This window comes from Euprymna scolopes, chromosome 11 (genome assembly GCF_053919585.1).
Source record: "Euprymna scolopes isolate OS-2025 chromosome 11, ASM5391958v1, whole genome shotgun sequence".
Classification (NCBI taxonomy): Eukaryota; Metazoa; Mollusca; class Cephalopoda; order Sepiida; family Sepiolidae; genus Euprymna; species Euprymna scolopes.
This window is the reverse complement of record NC_136492.1, coordinates 100,169,883-100,192,595: the sequence shown is the minus strand read 5'-3', so window position 1 is coordinate 100,192,595 and position 22,713 is coordinate 100,169,883. Positions and strand designations below refer to the sequence as shown.

The following is a 22,713-nucleotide window of genomic DNA, read 5'->3' as shown; positions in this document are numbered from 1 at the left end:
TCAACCACTGGGTGATTCTGACGAGTCCCTGTGATAGCACCTCTACGCTTGGCTAATAGGCAAAGGAGTATGAGAGCCGGGCGATAGACAGTGCCTATCTCCTCCTTAAGCAGTTTAGGTTTACCAACCGGTGATTTGTTTGAATCACCAGTTCTAGGAAGGTTGTCGTCCAGGACTGAAGAGGCCTCCCTCCCCTAGGTTTGGCTTCAGAGTTTTTCTTCTCCTAGACGGATGACCTGGGAAGAGCTACAGGTCCATCAGCACCGAGAGGGTTTGCCCCGCGCCTGGGTCCTAATCCAGGTATTTCTGTGATCCCGCATGGGTAGTTAATATTAATTGGTTTATTAGGTTAATATCTACTGAAAAAAAAAAGGTTATTTAGGTTAACATCTACTGTAAGATTTTATTCCTCGAAGTGATTAAAAGCACATTACTATGCTTTCCATTGTGATTGGGAGAGGGGATAGGTACAAATTCATACAGTGGAAGCACTAAATTTGCAACAGCAATTGGTTTGAGAGACGAGTTTATGCAAGGTTAGATATAGTTTTGTAAGTTCAGGAATAGGATAATATGTTAAAGTATGATCTACTTAATATCAGAAATTTAAATTTGGTGCCCAGACTGAGTATTTAATACGACTGAAAGATAAGATATATGCTCAATATAGATACAAGGGAACATTTGATTTGGAGTACAGTTTAGGGTTAGGGTTAGCCTGGACGATACAAGTTATGGCATATTCTGTAAGTATATTTAAATATAGATGGATGGATAAGTGCCATGTTTTCAGTGCATGCGAATGCATAGAATTTTAGACATTGAGTATGTTGTCTTCAGACTTCTAACGAGGGAAGATGTCTTTGCCTTTCTCTTAATATCCAGAAGTTTGTATTATGATAAGTACCGGTTCAGTTTGTGCATAAATTATTGCAATACTATCTCCTATCAAAAGAAGATACTAAGGGTTGCTGTTCATTATAGATCACTTTTAATCTATAGGACTATGGCTAGTAAGTATTTACTTAGAAGTTTAGTTTTGGGATAAGAGTATAATCAGAACTGACACAACCGAGTGGTCGGAAGATCCCAGAAGAGACAGAACAGAATATGAACATAGCTCAAGGGAAGTTGTGAGAAAAAGGTCTAGAAGGCTAGCGTACTGATCGGAAGTATCGGGCACACAGCTGGGTTCGTGAACAATCTGGGTGAGGTCATAGGCAATGGCGAAATCATGACAGAACCTCCCCTCATCATCTGTCTTGTTCGAGTGGTTTAGCCATTCCACATTGTGGACATTGAAGTCACCACAAATGTGGATGTTAGCCGAAGGATGAGCAGACAGGATGTGGTCAATTTTCTCAGATATACTCTTAAAGATAGTAACTCCGCTGTTGTGGGGGCGATAGAGGCAAGCAAGTGCAACCCGGAAGCACATATGAGGTAAATTAGGGTCTTCTCTAGAGATATCCCTACCACACGGAAATCCATCTTTAATGTAGGCACATATACTATGCCCATGGTAATCTTGGAGGTCAGATTTAGATGTTAAGTTAGAGTATCCTTTAATTATGGACTCGTCTAGGGAAGTGGTAGGCCCTATGCAAGTTAGAAAGAATATGTCCGGCTTCGACTCCTGTAATTGGGTTTCAACCTCTGGAAGGTTGGAACGATGACCCCTGATGTTTGAGAAGAAGACATGGTAGTAGGGGTCTACGTTGGAAGATGGGGTTTTAGGTTTGTTTGTGTTTTTTTTTCTGGAGATATTTCATGTTGAGGATTTGGGATTTGTGGAATAGGTCGACAGACTTGGTTAGAGCAGGACAGAGAGAAAAAGACAGGAATTTTTTTTTTCTTCCCTTTCAGATTGTTTTATTTTTATCTTCATCAAAATATGTATTTCTGTATCCCCTATTAACTGTTTCTATCTCCTCTCCTTCTTTCTCCACTTTCTCTTCTGTGATAGCACGTGGCCTTCCCTTCGACAAACTGCCGACCCCATAGTGTGTGCCGTGGTTTACTACCCCAATCTCTTCATCGTTCTCGTTGGTCGTGTCATCATCTTTTAGTTTACACTGGCAGCTGCAGACGGAATGCACACGGGTCACAAAGTGGAAGTAAAATAAGAAAAACAACGCCAATGTTTCACATATATTTGACAGTTGGACTTAGGAGCGTGTGTGTGTGTGTGTCTTCTCCCCGTTGTATCGATGTTACGTTTGTCTGTCAGTCGCAATTAGTCTATCTCTGTTTCACAGTCAGCTCTAAAAACTGTCCCTACGTGTCGCTATCAGCTCCTATCCATCGCAACCTGCAGGTCCATGTCAACTGTGTTCTCTGCGTTGGTATCTGAAGTCACACCCACCCCCGGCCACCCGGATGCTGCCCTTCCCTTGTAATCTCTTCTGTATGCTTCTATTGTCATTGTCAAATCTAAATGGCTTGATCTAAAAATACCTACAGATTCATTGTTTGCTACTTCCTATTTCATTGTAAATTTGTATGACACTTCCTATCTATTGTCCCCTCATCAGCACTTGGGTGAGGGTAAACTCACATGATGGAAAATGCTTGTGTCTGGCTAAATAAAAGTAAAAAAACATTTAAAAACATTCAAAACCACATATTTTTTTTTTATCGAATTTATTTTTTTGTTTTGTTTTCTGTTTCAAAAATAAAGCATTATCTTTATATTAGGATGTCCTATTTTCCAAAATCTCGATAAAAGACAAACAACTTTCTTTCTTATCAGATTCTGTCAGTCTTGTAATTAATGTAAAAGTTTTCTTTTACTGAAAACGCAGAGCATATTTGTATGTACCCTTTCAATCTGATAATTTTGTTACAAATTCTTTTGTGCTAATTAACATGTTTTTAGTTAATTCCAATATAGCAGAAAAAAAAAAAAAAAAGGAAAAATTGCATAAATGATTAAGTGATAGACAGACATGGGAGGAACGCAAATTGTTGGGTCTTGGATGCAATTGCTACCGAGGAAATTGCTTTTTGATGACTGGTAAATACATTATTAGTCACCATTGTTTAGCCACTAGCAACATTGACTGCATTTTTTAGTAAAAAAAACAAACATTTTCAAATTATTTTATCTTTAAAAAATATTTTTATTCTGAATGCAAAACTTGTAAAAAATATTTTAGCATTCATAATTATTACATTTCTTTTACACATGGAATGAAATACATTTTTGAAAAACATTAAAAAAAATTTCAATTAATAAACACACATTTTCTATAATAAACACACATACACACATTTTCTATAATGAACAGCAGTTAAAACAATTGTGAATTAAACTAAAATGCAAAACATTAATCTTTTTTTTACTTAAATGTTCTCCTTCAATTGATGGTGACATTTTGTATCCTAGTAAAGATCCGCACGAATGATATGCCAAACATTTCACTATGAAAACATACAAGGATTTATACTTTTAACTAAAGCTGCCATTTACTTCAATTCAATTGCATTTAAGCTTTTATAAGTAGAAACTGTAAACTGTAATTAATTCTAGGGAAAATTTTGGGTGCTTATTTACAATTAAACTTATTTTCAAAACAAAAAATAAAGGAAAATCGTTAAAAAACTTTGTAATGTATACGTCACAAAATGAAGATGCCATATTCCAAAAATCATGTAGATCAAGTAATTTTTTTTTGAAAATCTAATTTTATGACGAAGGGAGGCATTATGTTTTGATCCGCCATCTTTCAAAAATAAAGGCGAGACAACTCAATTTGAACTATTAAGAACAAAATCAGTCTTCTAATAACTACGGTATCTTATTAAAATCGCTAAAAATCATAAAGATTTCCATATAAAAAATCTACTTGATCAATTTAGATAACATTTTAAATATGCCATTTTCATTCCATGATGGGTGCCATACGTTATAAAGAATTTTCTGCAATTTAGTTTTTAGAATAGGTTTAATTCTAAATAAGCACCAAATTTTCTTTCATACAAAGTAAATAAAAAAGAATCCTAACAAATGATCAAAACAAAGATTTCATACTGCAAACAATTAACCGACATCCACACCCACTCTCTGCTTCACAACACTCTTTATTCTCCAAAATAATATAAAATAATTTTTATGTGCTAAATCTTTTCACATGAACTATTTATAAAACACAGCATTTGATACCCACTTGCATTGATTTCATTTTATATTTTATACTTTTATAACTACATTAAATTGTTGTATCTGTTGGATTTATAATCTTGGTGTTTCTCACTTTATGCGAAATTCAGACTTGATTACAATTGATTTATGCTTTTGTAAATTTTGTCGAATGTTTTTCATAAAATTAAAACATTTCTGAATATCTATGAAATATTTACCTTATTTCATTTATTACAGGATGATAGAAAAATCTTTATGCACCAGATTTTTTTGGTAAAAAACAAAAAAAACTACCATGCAGCTATTTTTATTTTGGTTGTTTGATCATAGAAAAGTGAGGTGCAGCATAGGGATTGTTTGTTCTATAAACTAGAAATTTGTTAATATTCTGCTTTTAATGCAGTATTTCTGTTTGATAATAGTCCTGCCTTTGAGAATGATGGGGTGTGACCATCATTGTGATATTTGAAGCTTTTAGAAAAGAGATTTTATTAACCTATAAAAAATTCATGGAACATAGATTCAATAATAATAATAATAATAATAATAATAATAATGACACTAACATATCATTAATATAACCAGATTTAATAAAATGCCTTTAATAAAATACTTCAGTCATGATTTTAATTTCCTGATGGTTTCATATTTCGTAAAGAGATCATCAGATTATAGTCCACATATTTGCAATGATTCCAAGAAACAAAGGGAATGTAAAATGCTCGGAAAATTCTATGCGACCTGAAAAGAAAAAAAAGGATTTTTATATAAAATCAGGCGAAAACATTTTTATTCATAAAAAAAAAAAAATGTCTTTAACAAATCTTAGTAACTATACGTTTGGAAAATTGATAGTATAAATTTGAGATTATGTTCTACATGTGTAAATAATGAAAACACTTCCCATAAACGTTTGGTTTCCAAATCGTAAGCCACTGAAACAAATACTGAACCACAATGTTTTTACACTAAAACAACTATTAAAAATGTTGGCCTCACGGCGACGCCTTTTGGAAATATGAATACGTTTCCAAATACCTAGCATATGTTGTATGGTTTTGTACCCTACTGCAATTTGATTGTAGAGATCTTCCTCACTATGTACTGAAGTTTCAGATGGCCACAAGATAGAAATGTAAAAGATTAAGATCAGGTGAGAATGGAGGCCATGTAATTTGTCTTCTCATTATTTTAATGATTTTTGTTACATGCTGACATTAGATGACTTAAACTGACTTCCATTATTTCAACCATTAAAACCACCTGATTTGATGACCAGCCTCACTGGCCAGATTTCAATTCCATATATTATTACACACCATACACATGCCGGATAAACTCTTTGGGTGGTCAATATTTGTAATGCTATGCTGCTTAGTAATGACAGTTCTCTGAACTTACTTCATCCACTCCTAACTTTTGCAATCTGCAATGGTTTCACTAACGAAAAACTTCTCAACAACCTCGATATATTTTGTTCTCATCTCTTACACTTCTTGTGTAATCAATACTTCCAAGTATCACAAAAAATTGCACCCGACACCCTTTTCACAAAATGGCACAGATGAAATTTCTAACACTACACCCACTGATCATCGTTTTGGTTCTTACTTTTCAAGAGGTTTGTTTTGTTTTACAGCATATCAACCATGTATGGGTTAATGTTGAATAAAGTTGTCAAATATAATTCTATATGTAAGATATTTATTTTATCTCCCTAGAATATATTGCAGTATTTTTAGAAAATATTTCTCTTAGAATGGAATTTTACAGAGAGGGATCTGTCATTACTCTTGGAAGACATTACTTTTGAAAAATTTACTTCTTGGCATTGGTAATTTTTATTCTCAACACATTCTAGTATCTATTTGGGAAGGAAAAAAAAAATAGAAATAAGGTTTTAATTTTTTTTTGAAGAATTAGAGTGAATAATATGGTTAGGGATGAACTTATAGACACTAGGACATGACATAATCAGCCGATTGGTTGGATCAGGTTTCCGATCTCCCATCCAACTAAAGTAAATTCTGGTGTGACCGATTAATTCATGTGTCATTCAATAATTATCCCTACATATAATATCTTGGGAATATAGAATCCTAACTCAGCTTCTTCTGCCAATATGATTTTGTTTGCACGTCCGTTTTTTGGGATCATTCAACTTTGAGCACTGCGGAATGAATAAAAAGATCACCATACTGGAACAACCTCCGTTTTATCTGGTCTTGTTCCATATCACTGTTGCTTTTCTTTAAGCTTGAAGGGACCATTTTGATAACTTCATTTCAAAAGATTCCTTTCAACAGTGCATAGGAGCATAGCAGAAACAAATGTTAAAATTCAAAATGAACTGATAATTGTGTCGTTTGTTGTTGAACTGCCTCCTTAAGTAAGACACTTTATCACATCACCATTACTAGCGATTACTACGATGTTATTCCATTGATTACTGTACACGCAATAACCCTTATCCCCGAGTGGTCTCCGGGCCTTGATAAACGGTGACTTCTTTGTAAAAAAAAATAAATAAATAGTCCCATTACTTTTCAGACACAGACAAAAAGAAAAAAAAATTTGTCAGTGAAATGAAAATTACAAAAAGATGGTTGATAGTAATAAATAATGATAAAACAAGGTTTAATATTTGATAAATCAACTTACTCAGGAGAATAAAGAAATTTATAAGATGAAACAATTTTCCATTCTTTTTTTCTTTCTGAATACCTCGGTTCCAATTCTGTTTCCATTGGAATATCCGAATCAATCAAATAATGGCATTTGCTGACATTAAACTAAGGAAAGAAACAACAAAAACAGAATGTGAAGATTTTCACTGAAAAAAATTATCAGATGTTCTTTTGAACATTTCTAAAATAGATTGTTTACATCATGAATGCACATTGGAAAATTATGGAAAATAAAATGAAAACGTTTAATGCTTTTAAGCAAGAAATGCAAATGTTATTTCCATTTCTTGATAAACAATCATTATTTAACATATAAAAGAAAAATAAGAAAATAATATGTAACAATCCGTGTGACTATAAATTCTGTGATGTTTTTTCAGAAACTTTATTTTTATTTGTCGCATTTTTATTGTAGACATCTGGTAAAGTGAGGGTTTTTATGAAATCAGGTTGTGAAAATGCTCGTAACATCATTCCTTCCAGGCGATGTCATTGTATGAATATCGATGTTTTCTTTACTTGAACAACATCTGAACATTAGAACAGAAAGTCATCCGAATGAGATGCCATGAATGTTGGCGCAAAGAACATCACAAACAATTAGTTGAGAAAAAATTAATTATATTTATATTCATTAATACAGCAATTGAAAGTTGGTATTTCAGATTGACTATACATCTGATAGATCAAAATTCTGTACTTTCTATAAATTAAATAAAAGCAACAGTCTGGAATGCAGTTGTCGTCATCAAACTGACGTCTGCTTTACATGCTGGCATGTGTTGAAAATCTTTAAAAAATTGAATTCCAAACTAAAATCTTTATTCATCCTTTTATCTCTCAAATTTAAACTAAATTAAAATCTTCTTAACAAGAACAACTGAAATATTATTTATTTTTTTATAGATTAAGAATTCTATACGGAGATGTTGCAATATCTCAGTCATTAAAAATATCAAATTCACGTTTGCTTGACTATTGTACAAATCTGAATGATGAACTGAGCATTTTTAAAGAAACATCTTGTATATAACTTACATATCGTGTTGGTTCTTCTTTATTCATGTCATTCATATGAGATGGAATTGTTGAGGTAGAATCTCGTCCAGGATAATATGGCTTTGGTAACTGCCCTTTAAACTCAGATTGTATAAATCTTAAATGCCAACTAAAAAAGAACAAAAATGATATGTTTAAAAATAATGACTTTGACATAAAAAAAATGAAAGATTATACAATAACTAGATAGTCACAATAATATTTTTAAAAATGTTAGTATTCACTTTCTTTTTTATTCCAAACCGTGTTGTGTTATAATTATTTTATAGACAGCTGAAGCTGATGCAAAACAGACAATTTTATCGATAAGTATGGTATGGTGATGATGACAGTGCCAAGAGAAGTTATCTGGTGGATTTTGTGTAAACTAGAGGAAACCAATGGTTGGTGGTTCTTTAAGCAATATACAAAAATGCACAAAATGTGTTAGAATTAACAGGTTCAAAGGATGTAACCACCTACCAAAACAAAACGGTTCTTCGTTATTGTAATGAAATTCGAAAATTGAAATATTGAATTTCAAGTAAACCAATGGTATCTACTATCGCAGTAATGAACATGTCCAAAAATTACGAAAAAAAAAAATTAATTATTAATGAAAATAGTTTTCGAAAACAATTAGCAAAAATCGAGTTTTGCAAAAAAGAAACCGAAAAGTTCCAATTGTAACAAAAAGGTAAATTTTTTCTGAAAATTGAAAATCTTTGGCCAATTTAGCAAAACTTAATTTTCACTAATTGTCTTTGAAAACTGTTTTATTAATAAATAATTTTATACATTATCGTTTTTCATAATTTTTTGAAATAAAGCTCAATTTTAGTATTATTTTTTCACTGACATACAACAAAATTTAAAAATAATCCACTTCTCAAAATTATTATTACTATTATACTTTTCAATAAATAATCCTATGTAAAATGTTTAATTTGGTTCATTAAATGACCTTAAAAATCTTCACTACGCTCTTTGAAGGCAATTTTGAAAACCACGCAGTGAACAATTTAAAATAAGCATGCATACACTAAATACTAGCATATGTGAATTTTTTTAAAATCCTTAACAAACAATCACTTTTAAAACTAGTTTTACATCTACATTACATATCTATATATCTATAAAAGTGAACGTGTCTGTGTATCTGTCTGTGTGTACATTTCCCTATGCAATAACTCTGTCAATTTTAAGTCTACAGACTTGAAATTTGATATACAGGGTACTAAGATTGGGGAAAAATCGATGTGATTGGTTTTCGGACAGAAATTTGGCGATTAAGGGGTCAAAGTTCAACGATTTGACCTTTGAGAACTTTACCAAACACCTCTGACAATTTTGGGTCTAAACACTTGAAATTTTAGATATAGGTTCCTTGGACATGGATCTAACTTAATAACTTGATTTGAGCCCAAAACAATAAATTTTAAGGGATCATAATAGGGATCAAAGTTAAAAAAAAAATAACTGCTTTTTTTTTTTTGCTCAACATACACCTTCAAATAAGCGGGCAACGCCAGGCACCCATGCTAGTAGATTATAAACTGATAAAATGAACAAAAATAACACACACTGCATAATTGGTGTCTGGCCTGACTAATAATGACTATAGAATAAGAATAAAAGCTACAGAAATGGAACAAAATCTCTTAAAGAAATTTGACATTGCATTTTGCCTGCAAATGAAAGGCAATTTGACATTGCATTTTGCCTGCAAATGAAAGGCAAAATCAATTAAGCATGTGGTAATAAGTCTGTTTTTTAAGCTCATCCAATATTGCTGGCATTCGCTATATTGGCAGATTTTTTTTTCTATAATTAAATTCTAATTTTTATAATAAACATAATTTGCCATTAGTGAATAAGCAAATACTTACTTTTTATCAGGTAAGAAAAAACTACTTGGAAATCGGTACCATTCTTTACCAATGCACACATTAACAGATTTGTCTGAAGACAATGTGTGGATACCAGGATTGTCAGCAATTTGATTCAATTCAAGAAACAAATCCATTGGGGCATGGTAACCTAAATTAAAAAGTTTTTTGCTCGTAAGAAAACAAAAACAAAAAAAAAATCACCTGTGAAAACGCATGAAAAATCAGCACATACAGATATAGAATACGCAGACATACATACACACACATATATATATATTGTTTGAACAAAATCAAGACATCAAGGAATAGATTGATAGCAACAAATAGTGTATTTCATCCTTAGTTACAATTGTTTCAAGACCATTCGGACAAATTCAAATCCTATAGCGTTTGAAAATTTTCATAAGAACAGCCTTTCATCAGACGTATTGAATAAAAAACACTTTAACAATGAACAATATGGAACCCATTTCCCTTATAAGGAAAAACATGAGGAAAAAAAAAAAAAATTTTTTTCTCATAAAACAAAATGGCAGCTCTTGGACCATGTTTTGCTTGTCATGATTTTCTTAGCTAAATCAAAAACAAACTTGATCAATTTATGTGATTTTTGGTATATGACATCTTTGTCATAATTAGAGATTTTTTGTTTAATTAATATTCTTTTAATGATGGACACACTCATTGTTTATGCATATTTTCTTCATTGAAAATTATTCACCTAAAATAAATTGTAAGTATTCTAAGTTGTTATGTATTATTTCTAGGAAATTTTTTCATACTGTCACTTTTTAGACCATTTGTTAACACAAAAACTTTTTTTTTTAACAATCAACGATTTCATCCAAATGAAATTTCAGTTTGAAAAATTTCATTTAAAACAAGCCGAACATGCGCGGTGCCCCTCCACAAGTGAAAAATTTACTTTCACCATGACTAATGTCTGTGAAAAATTTCCAAAAAATCCAAGGCGTGGTTATTGAGAAAAGTGCAAACAAGCATACAGATGAATGATTTGGGGGAAAATTTAGGGTGGCAACCAGAGTTATCCCAGAAAATTGGTTCTGGTAAACATTTACTTTCATCATGACTAATGTTTATGCAAATTTTTTAAAAAATCCGAGGCGTGGTTATTGAGAAAAGGGCGAACAAACAAACGGGAGTGAATTACTAGGTCCAATCCCTCCTTTGTCATGGGGGACCAAAAAAAATAATCTTATTTATATACTAATTTATTTTGTTTTATAATTAATATGCAAATTAATTTATTTTTAATTTTGTTTTTATATTAATTTAGTTTTATATTTTGTTTTTAATTATATGCTAATTAATTTTATTTTATAATTAAGACAATCTTATTTATATGCTAACTTATTTTGCTAATACAATATTAGCAAAAGTTCTGCTCATATCTTGGAAATTACATGGATTTACCTTTTTTATTTCTCTAAAATCATCTGTAATGAGAAACAAAACTGAAAACATAATTTCATTTTATCAATTTCTATTTTTAAAATAAAAAAATCTTGGGGGGGGGGAAACTAGAACGTTTGCTTGATATCTGAAAAAATATTTGTAAAAGTTAGTCAAAAACTCACATATCTAAATAAGTATTTACTTGTCCATATGTCCAGTATCATAAAAAAAAAAACACCATCATTGCAAACATTAATTCATGAGAAAAGAATTATCTCCCTTTATCAGTTAAAATTATCTCCCTTTATCAGTTAAAAATCATTTCCTTTCAAAAAAAAAAAAAAAGTGGCTGTTTGTTTATGGTTTCAAATTGGCTATTTTATTTTATAATTTAAAAAAAAAGTCATGTTGAGAGGAGATTATATTTTTTATTATATTGTTTTTTTATTATATTGTTTTTTTATTTCAAAAAATGTGCAAGTGAATTGACATCTGTTCCTTTATAATTTATATTAAAATTATTCATAAAAAAAACAAAACAAAACAATGTGTTGTGCAGTGAATTTTCATTGTAATAAATCTAAATTTTTTAAGTCAATTCTTTTTATGTTAAAAATGAATTTGTTAAAAATTGTTTAAATTCATCGTTATTTGTTTTATTTTATTTTTTATTCATTTTATTTATAATGCGTTTAAAAAATGTTCAACTACCGTGGAATTTCCATGGTTTCTGTTAGTTTAGTAGTAATTTAACAAATACTACATTATTTTATGTTTTTATTTAATAAAGTTTGTTTAAAAACAATATGTGGCAGGCATTTACTAAATATATCCTTTGAAAATGTTGAATAAAAATTTAGTGAAGAAATCCTCAGGAAATATTAAAAGCAGATGCATCATTTTACGTTAACCATAGCCAATTGTCACCTTGTGCTAAGAAATATTTAAATAATTAAAAAAACTTTGCATTATAATAAAAAAATGTGTTTAATTGATAATATTCAAAACAAAACAAAATAAAAAAAAATATATCCAATGAGCATTTGTTGAATATTCTGTGCCAAAGAATTCTTTTAACTTGATTTTCTTAATTTTATGCAGAAAGAAAAATGAAAATAAGGCCACCTGTAGGCCATGGGTGGTGGTTAGATCTTGGTAGCTGAGCAGTTTGTGACCTGATTACATAAATGGTTACATGACTTGCAACACTCCTTTGGCTAAATAGGAGGTAGGAGAGGCCCCATATGATCAACTGGCCAGCTTATGAATAAGTGCTAAAAGTCAGTGGCAAGAGTCAATCAATCTGAAAGATCGCACCATGGCTGTGTATCCCAGACTTTTCACTAGATGTGACTAGAGAAATCGATGAAACACGGACGCTTACAATCACAATTAGGTTAAATATAAGGTTTCCTCCTTCGGCATTTCTCATAAATTTTTAGTCAAAGTGTACTACAAGGTGTGTATAGACGAGAATGATGACGATTAAAACCAAAACTTATGGCTAAGAAGCACCAAAAAGAATGCATCAGAATATGAGAAAGAAAATAACCAAAGCAGATTTCCAAGAATACCAAAATTAGTAACAAATAAATTAGAAATACAAAAGTACATAAAATTAAAAAATGCATTGAAAGCATTTGATAATTTTGGTGCTTGTTAAGATAGAGTCAACAAACTGATTTTTTAAATGCCGTTTTAAGCAAAACAACATTATGTACTTAATTGTCATGTCGAAAATAGTAATATATCCAAAAATTACGAAAATTCATCAAGTAGAACAATTGCTATTATGTTTTTAGTAAAAAACAGTCTATTGTGATAGACAACAAATATTGCAGCAAGTAATCTAAGATATTCGTTCTGGGTTATGTCCCCTGTGTGTAGACTTTTTATAATGTCTAAGAAAAATACAATTTTACCCAATTTTCTGTAAAAATTACTTTTAACTATAAATAACTTTCTACTCAATGAATTTTCGTAATTTTTGGATATATTACTATTTTCGTCATGACAAGTACGTAATATTGGTTTTGCTTAAAACAACATATTTTTAAAAATCGATTTGTTGACTATCTTAACAAGCAGCATAATTTTGTCTTCAATCAACAAAAAAATAAAAATTACAAAAATATGATTGAATAAAAGCTGATCTACCTTTATGAAGTTGACATGTTCTTGACAAAGAAAACAATGTGAACACAGTAGCAAAACCAAGTGTTATAAAATGGTAACGACTGGAAAATGAGCGATTGGATGTAGCTTTTCTAGAGTAAATATATGGGCAAACTGTATTCTGTAAAAAAAAAAAAAAGAAAAAAAAAAGAAGAAATACTGATAAATTAATTTGTGAATAGAAAATAGCTAAAATTATATTTGATGATGAAAAATTTAATGAAATGTCTTAGCTATAGAATTATCTACTATTTGCAACAGTAATTTTTCTTTATTTAAAAAATGAAATAAAAATTAAAAAATCAAAAATGATGGACTGATTATATAAAAATAAATCCACATGAAAAATTTGTCCAAAAAAGTTTTGGACAAATTTTTTTATGTGGATTCATTTTAAACAGACAAAATTATGTTAAACAAATTTTAACATTTCAATTGAAATAGAGGTACTTGTACAGTTTAATCAAGACATTAAAAAATGAAAATATCGAAAAAAAAAGGTTATATTGTACGTATCCCTTATGGAAGAAAGTTGTCCTAAAAATAAAAAATTTCACTTATTTTCATCAAGTAGTTTTTTTTTTTACAGCGAAAAAACATTTGTTATGATATCGAGCAAAAGGTTCGATTTTTAGGAAGAAAAGCTAGTAATAAAGATAGGGAGGGTGTGTCGGCGCTTGAACTGGAGTTATCTCCCTTTGGCGTGTTCAACAAATTTCGTAATGGCTGACTTCAACGCGCTCACATAAAAACGTGTTTTTCTGCTGTAAAAAAAAAAAAAAAAAAAAAAAACTACTCGATCAAATTAAATGAAATTTTTTTTGGGGGATCTTCAGTCCAAAACAGATACATACAATACAACCTTTTTTTTGATATTTTCATTTTTTAATGTCTTGATTAAGCCGTACAAGCACTGAAGTAGATTGTACTAATAAAAAATTCCATATTCTTGAAACAAAAAACAAAATGACATAGGAATAATGATGCATAATTTATCTTTAACTTAATGCTTCAATAATTTATGTAAACTCAACATTTACCTCAATATATACAACAGCTACAGAACCACCCAAGGCAAAAAAAGGATAAATTGGGTAAAGAAAGCGTTCTTCCTACAAAAAAATAGAATAAAAAATTTTAGGATGCATTTAAATTCAAAACAATACACATAGATAACTCCAAGTTCTAATGGATCGATGAAAGTTAATTCTGAAAATGGTGTTGAACACTTTAGTCACATTCTGGAGGATTTGTAAAACTAGTGATGAAATACAGAAGCACAAACTAGAAAAAAATTTTTTTTTTATTTTAAATTAAACAAAAAAGAAAACTTAAATTGGAAGCAATTGCGAAATGTCATTTACTTCTGAACACATAAAACAGGATCACATTCATAAAACAATATTGACATTTTAATTTTCAGATGATACCCAAAATTGAACTTTACAATTACAGGGTGGAATGATAAATTTGTCGGCCTAAAGAAAACAACATTACAGCTTTATTTTAAAACTTTTATTCAAAAAATCAATTCAGATAACTTGATTATGTAGTAAAGCTGACATCTATTCAATGTAGCCGCCTTCAGCCTCAATTACTGCCTCGATACAGGTCCGGAACTAAGAACATGCTTTTTCCACAAGCGCCGGCAGGAGCTCACCAAAAATACTCGGCGGATGACAGTGATCAAGCTGGCTTTGGTGTTGTGGGAGGTTATGTTGGTGATGTTCTCGACATATAATCAAACAAAGTAGTCCAGGTCAGAGGAGGGGGGAGGCCAGTGAGAGAAGGGTACAAAGTCGTAGCACTCCTGAATCCAAGCCTGGGTGTCTTTGGACGTCGGCTGGCACCGAGTCCTGCTGCAACACCCAGAGTCTGCCAGCAACCACCTGATTGCACAAGGGGATCACCACACTTTTCAGCACATCCAAGTACACGTTGGTATTGACTTTCAAGCTGACTTCGAAGATGTGGGGTGGAATGATGTGGCCCTCACTTGAAACCATACCAAAGACCATAACCATAGCTGGAAACTTCCTTGAGCTGTGTGCATTTTGAAGGTGGCGGCAATGGTCCTGCTGTCATAACTTAGATTGGTAGAAAGCATAAGTTGTACAGCAGCGCATCTCCAATCTTGCTCATTGAATATTGTGTCACTTTCAGAAAGCTCCTACTGCTCTTGGGATTTGTACACAACTGGCCAACTAGTAGATGGTCTGCATCAAAAAAAGAAAAGCGGTTTTCATTGAAGGAAATGGAATCATGTTGTCTTTTCTAGGACGACAATTTTATCGTTCCACCCTGTATATATATTTGTAGTCTTATTGTTTCCGGTTTGTAAAGTAGTGATAGAGAGAAAAAGAGATATGGGTGTTGGATTAAACTTATAGCCACTAGTTGTTTTAAAAAAGACAAGATGGAGGTCAAGAAGGAAATGTTTGTTCTTTCAATTATTCTATAAATAGTTTACTTTTTATCTGTAATATAACCACAAATATTGATTATCAACTCAAATTTCTGTAATAGGTAAATACTGTTGGTTTTCCACATGAATTATGTTCTGTATGTAATAAGAATATTTAAAAAAATATATATCAATTTTTTATAACTTACCTTATGAGGCCTTGTAAAAAAGATGATTATCCAAATAAACATTGGTGCCATTGCTAACCATAAAGATAAACCTTCAAAAGATAAAAAAAAAAAAAATAATAATTTCAATAAAAAAGAATTTATAGCTGCATCAAATGTCAGTTTGTTAAAACATTAGTTCATATTTGAGATTTGTTTAAGATTTATTATTTTTATGTAAAAATGAAAAAAGGAAAAACATGAAGAAAAACAGAAAACGAAAGCAAATTCTTGAGAATATCAATATTGATAAAATGGAATACGCTCTCTTCTATGTCGAGGTTAAAACATGAGTAAAATTTTTTGACGAATGGCATTAAAAAAAAATGCAATATTGTGGCACAAGGATCATGAGGTTCTTTGTTCATGCAGCTTTGAACCAAACTTCACTGAAAGATATAGAATATCAAAAACTGCACTAAAATTATTTCTGAATCAAGTACAGAAATCAACAAGAAATAATATTTACCTGGACTTTTAGTTTGTTTGCAGCAAAACTTTATCAAATACTACAAAAAAAAATATATTTTAAAGTTTAATTCAAAACATCTATTATAATTTGAATTTAATGAAAGGCTAAGTGAAAAAAATGCATGCAAATCTGACATAAATTAAAATTGGATTTTCGGCATTTAAGCTGATAAATTGATATTTGTTTCTAGATGTAAATATGCATTCCTGATGCATGTTACATAATGATGGATAGACGCAAGTGACGAACTGCCAAACCTACAGTGAGAAAAATACCTGGGATCTGACCAGCAAGAAAATTGGTTAGCTTTAATGAAAAAACTAATTGCTTTTTCAGAATGCAGTCACATTACAGTAAAGCAAACCATTTAAATTCCAGAGTATTTATGCTTTAACTAAGGAAAGAATCATTATCTTTTGAAGATAAACAGCTAATGATTTTTAAATGGATTCATTATGATAAATTCACTGATAGTCGATGTCTATATTTTCTGAGCCATAGAATCAACAGATGGGAAAAGGATTCTGTTATTTGGAAGAGAAACTAAGTATCAAAGTAATTTAAAAAAAAATTATTTATATTAAGTGTGAGTTGTGATTTTGCTTGAAAAGAAAATCCTTTTGTTATAGAACTGATCAAGACCACTAGAGCCAGTGTCAAAATCAAGTAATCCGAATTTGGAGAAAGGTGACTGGATGATCATAGCCAGAAATCACACAAAAAGAAAAATAAGATTATATTATCAGCAAATATTTCAACATTGCTCAAACTACTGCAATTGAATAAACATTTATGTTTACATTAAACTATGTAGTTCTTGCATATTATTTAATATAATTCGATTTCTACATTCTAATGCAAATTTTTCCAACCATAAATACAAACTCTGCAAACAGATTATATATATATGGCTATATCCACATGAGGAGACAAATAAATAGAAACATTAAAAAAAAAACCTATATATATTTTAAATACACCCCTCTTTCTAAACAAACATAATATAAGGAATACCCGAAAAGAGTAAAACGAAAAATCACAATACTAAAATCCAAGAATCCAAAAAATAAATATCAAAATAGAATGAAAGCACCCCTACCCTTATTTCAGAAGAGCTGCCCCCCCCCTCCCCCTCCTCACACATACACATTAGTAACGACCTCGGATCACAGTCACCTTCCTAAGGAAGAAAATAACCACATAATACTATAAAACAGTATATACATTCTCAAACCAATAAAAGCAAACACACACACACACACATACAAACACACACACACCCTACCCCACCCTAAAGGAAAAGGAAAAAAAAAACACTAGCAGAAAGAGAGAGTGACTACAACCAGGTCAGCGGCCTGGACAAGTCCAATAAAAAAGTAATAAAAATTGAACATGCCAATGAATAATAAACACTTACAAGCCTTGGAAACACTTCAAATGAACTACGAAAATTGCCATTTTTACATCTCCAACACATTTGAAAATAATTTCTGACGAGGACGCTTCACAGAACGTTTGAAACGCGCGTAAAAACGATTTCAATGACTTAAAAACATTATTACAATGATCCAAACATAATTCTCAATGAAAAACCAAGACACAGAATAATAAAATAATGTTAACAAATACACATTGTTGGTGATTATTCCCTTATTTAAATATATATATATATATATATATATAGTAATTTATAAAATATATATGGCGATTAAGCTACACTGAATATTCCGCGTTTCATCCACTCTAGGACTCTTCAGGCTTATGCGTATAAGCCTGAAGAGTCCTAGAGTGGATGAAACGCGGAATATTCAGTGTAGCTTAATCGCCATATATATTTTATAAATTACTAACTAGCTCTACCTACGTATTGAGCACTTTTGAAGTAAATACTTCAAGTTTACGCATAAATCTATACTTTCGTATATTAATTTTATGTGAGTAAATTAAGTAGTTATATATATATATACAGAGAAAGAGGGAGAGACAGAGACAGGTATGTTATTACTTGTGTAGTGATATGTCGGATGATTGGAATACTGCACATGCAGTTCTTTCCATTTTTGCACAAGACCATTTTGCATCTTTAACAGTGACAAGACGTCATATTACCTTGTTCAGCTCTCGCTAGAATGTGAGGGAAAGGAGAGGTAAGCCTAAAGAAAAAGGATTAACTCTAAAAAGGGATAGGGATGCTATATTTACTTTGTCTGAAAACAAAAACAATGGGTTTGCTAGGAAATGGAGCGACTTTCAAAATGATTGATACCATCAATAAAAACAATGAAAAATTGTATTTTGATTCCTAAAGAGTTGATTAATAAAAGTGTAAATTCTTTTTACTAAACTTTAATATTTAGAATGTTTGTGAAATAAAAAGAAATAAAGTGGATGATAATTAAGAATTTGAATGTTTTATACTCACATATATTGGAAGAGAGAGGAGAGCAAAGATGAAGGCAATGTTGAAATTCAAGAAACCGTTTAGAAAATAAAAGGAAAACGGTTCAACGCCTTTAAAATAAAAACATAAAAACAAAACATCAATTTTCAAATGAAAAATTTAAAACATGGTTGTCAAAATGATGTTGGCACCTTCTAATATTCAAGAATATTCTGATATGATTTGAAAGCGTCTTTTAAAAACATATCAGTAAATTAACTATCTTGTGTGATTTAGGATGGCAACCCATGCACAGCATTAGTGAACTAATTAATTGTGATTTAACCATTGAAGGCTGGCCACCATTAAACCTGAGAATTGAGCTCAGTCCTTGATATTTGTTGTCTGGGTTCTCAGCTGTCCACTGATACACTTGTGTCATCCAGACAAAATTATGTCATAAATTAATTCTCCCTCTTGGCAACGAGCTACATGTCCAAACCACTGGAGACATGGTTACAATGACAGATGACAAATATTTTAGATTAAATTGTTGGCAGAGAACAGCAAGTTTGGACATGGTGAGCCTGCTGACAATAAAAAATGCAGTGAAAACAGTCATCACCTTTCAGCTTCCACTGCTCAATCATACTTGTTGGCTATTGTTACACTACTATTACAGATGAGTTGCAGATGTTACTTTTTCTCTCAATGAATTAAAATTTGTTTGTGTGTTCTTTATAAATACATTTCCTGTGCTTTCCCTTTATTGCTGTTTTTAATTAGCAACAATATCAATTCACATTAACAGCCTGTCATAAAAGGTAATTTCCATTCAATTCTATGATGAAAAAATAGATAAAAATTACTTTTTATTTAATTCATTCTTGTATTTCATGTAGTTGTAAAAATTTTTTTAAGCCGTTTAAAAAAACAAAACAATAAAGTTGAAAATCAAACACATAAATTCCATCTAGTGTTTTTTTTTCTTACGTAAGCATCAAGGTTATAACATTCAATTGAAAATATGTGCATTTTGCAGATTTGCTTCCTCTGCAAGACTTAATTAAATAGTAACAAGAAAACTAGTTAAATTATTGAACAAATCTATGAATTAAAAAATCAACAACAATATTCTTAAGTTCTTTTACAAAATAAAATGTACCTATTTGTATTTACTTAAATAATAATAACTGGAATAATGTAAATTTTATTCACTAATTTAGTTTAGAGGCTTCTTCTTAAAAAAAAAGTCATTTGTTACTGATTTTTAAAAATTTATGTTACAAGTAAAAAAACAAAAGTATGTTCACTTTTAAGGCAAAGAAAACAGCTTTATTAAAATTGTCATACTTACCATAAATATTGGGACCATGCTCTGTGAAGATGTTATACAAAACGATATTTAATGGTGCAATAACTAATTTATCGTAATAATAACTGTCAATCATGACAACTGGAACCTGAAATATACAAAATAAAAGTGTACATTGTTATAATGTACATTTTAACACATATATACATTAGTGGATAAAATAAATAAAAATATAATATTTGAAGGACATTTCTATTTATTACTAGTGAGAAAAATAAACACTATTGGTTTTATTAATATGTGCTGAATATATGAGTATAAAATAAATATAATATTGGTATCAGTAGTAATAAGAAATCAATTCAATAAAAATAAATCATAGATAACCAATTTGTTCTAAGATAAAACTAAATCTAGATTAACTGTTACATATTAATTCAAAGGAAGTTTTAGGAAATCTTAATTTAATCATTTTACTACCCCAAAAGAACTTTGAATAAAAAGTGCTTACCAGAAACAGAAGCAAAGCAATTAGACACCAATAAATGAAATGCTTGATTTTTTTATGTCTGAAGAGAATATCACAAGCAATCGGGAATCTAAAATCCAAAAATGAGTAGAAAAGAGAAAATGCTCATATGAAAAATGTAAAAAGAAAAAATTCAAAGGAAAGAAAAATAAATGTCTTTAACATCTCCCCAACAAAAAAGGTAATGTAAAACAAACGTAATTGTTTATGAAGAAAAATGTTTCAAACTGATGAATACAGATTTTTTGACAAAAAACCCCCAAAAACAATAAATCAAAATTGAACTTTGTTACCGTTATTTGTAGTATGAAAATTTAATTATTTGTATTATGAAATTTAATTATTTGTTTGTTTTTTTTACATAGGCATCACCACTTATCAAGGCCAAGAGGCCACTCGAGGATAAGGGTTAAAGAAGTGTACAGTAGAAATTGGACAATATAGTAACCGTTAGTAATGGAGATTCGGTAAATTTGTTAACTAATATGGAACGGCTCATCAACCATACTGCAGTCAGCTGGAAAGCAGAAAAATGGAAGACAATTCCACAGGCGCACAGTTCCAAGAAAGAAGCTTTGCTCATGGAATCTATGCTTAGGTTTAGGCACAGATAAAGAGTGGGGGAAAATAGTGATAGTGTTTTCTGCTAGACGGGTGTTTCTTGTGAAAGTTTGGTGAGGAGGGACCACAGAATGAAGCTCTGCTGAGCACCTGCCATGAAAACAACGATAAAGCAGAGACAAATTCGCAACATCTCTTCTGCAAGAAAGAGGTTGCAGAGAAGAGAAAAGGATATCCCCCACAAGGCTACGGTCTATTTTGAACTCTGTCAAGGCAGGATAAGTCCTTCCTAGCAGCTTCTGGCCAGATGTGGCAACAATACTCCATCCTTGGACGTACCTGGCTCTTATGTAGATAGAGAACCGCATCAGCAGTGAGACATCTACTGGATCGATAGAAGGATCCTACCACCCCTCCAGCAGCCTTGGCAACGGATTTAATGTATGTGTTTCATCTAAGATCAAGAGTAACGGTCAAGCTCAGAAGCTTGTTAAAATATGAGGTCTCCCCAAGACGAGAGCCATTCATTTCAATTGATTCCAGATGGGGATCAGAGCGTTGATGATGTAAAGATAAAAGCTTGGTTTTAGATGCATTAAAAGTAACAAGCCACCTGTTTCCCCATTGTACAACTTGCTCAAGATCAGAGGAGAGAGAACTTGGTCGTTTACGGTCTTAGATGTGCTACCATAGATAGTAGTGTCATCAGCATAGATGTCTACGAATGATGTAAAGATGTGATTTGGAAGATCATTAATATAGATCAGGAAGAGAGTTGGAGCCTGAAGGACTCCAGCATTAATACTAAGAGCTTCTGATTTCTGCCCATCAACCACTACTCTTATGAACCTATCAGAGAGAAATGATTTAATAACCGAGAAGATATTTCCAGCCACACCGTAGTTGGAGATCCCGTGAAGTAAACCCCTATGCCATACTCCATCAAATATCTTTGATATGTCAAGAGCAATTGCCCTAGAAAGGTAGCCTCCGTCGAAAGATTCGCTAATCCTATGAGATATAACTGTAAACACATCTGCTGTAGCTCTAGCAGAACGGAAACCATATTGCGTGTCACTAAGAAGGTTATTTTTGCTAAGATGGTTGATCACCTCTCCATTTAACACAAATTCCAGCAACTTACTCATGACGCACAGGAGACTTATTGACCTGTACTGTGAGGGAGATGAGCGATCACCTGAATTTTTAAATACGGGGTATACTGCTGAGATTTTCCAGAGTGACGGGAAGCAATTCTCCCCAAGACAACGTTTAAACAGTTTTGTAAGGATGGGCGCAAGTTCTGGTTGAAGTCTTTTGAGGACTATAATTGGAATACCTTCAAATTACCGTTGAAATTTAATTATCTGAATTATGAAATTTAATTATTTGTGTTACGAAATTTAATTATTTGTATTATGAAATTTAATTATTTGTGTTATAAAATTTAATTATTTGAATTATGAAATTTAA

At 31.2% G+C, this 22,713-nt stretch overlaps 1 protein-coding gene across 4 annotated transcripts in view; it reads right to left on the bottom strand.

Moving 5' to 3' along the window:
* Positions 1-4,711: 4,711 nt before the first annotated feature.
* LOC145287983 (alpha-1,2-mannosyltransferase ALG9-like) overlaps positions 4,712-22,713 on the bottom strand; it is a 69,386-nt gene continuing 51,384 nt past the window's right edge. For all 4 annotated transcript variants that reach the window (XM_080135979.1, XM_080135978.1, XM_080135976.1 and 1 more), the window contains exons 7-17: positions 20,662-20,749; positions 20,193-20,298; positions 18,878-18,966; positions 16,453-16,492; positions 15,966-16,036; positions 14,393-14,464; positions 13,335-13,473; positions 9,759-9,909; positions 7,870-7,999; positions 6,806-6,936; positions 4,712-4,885 (exon numbers count right to left, since the gene is read on the bottom strand). In XM_080135979.1, coding sequence (XP_079992105.1) covers positions 4,771-4,885; positions 6,806-6,936; positions 7,870-7,999; positions 9,759-9,909; positions 13,335-13,473; positions 14,393-14,464; positions 15,966-16,036; positions 16,453-16,492; positions 18,878-18,966; positions 20,193-20,298; positions 20,662-20,749 — 1,132 coding nt within the window. In that variant the 3' untranslated portion in view covers positions 4,712-4,770. The remainder of the gene's footprint in view (positions 4,886-6,805; positions 6,937-7,869; positions 8,000-9,758; positions 9,910-13,334; positions 13,474-14,392; positions 14,465-15,965; positions 16,037-16,452; positions 16,493-18,877; positions 18,967-20,192; positions 20,299-20,661; positions 20,750-22,713) is intronic.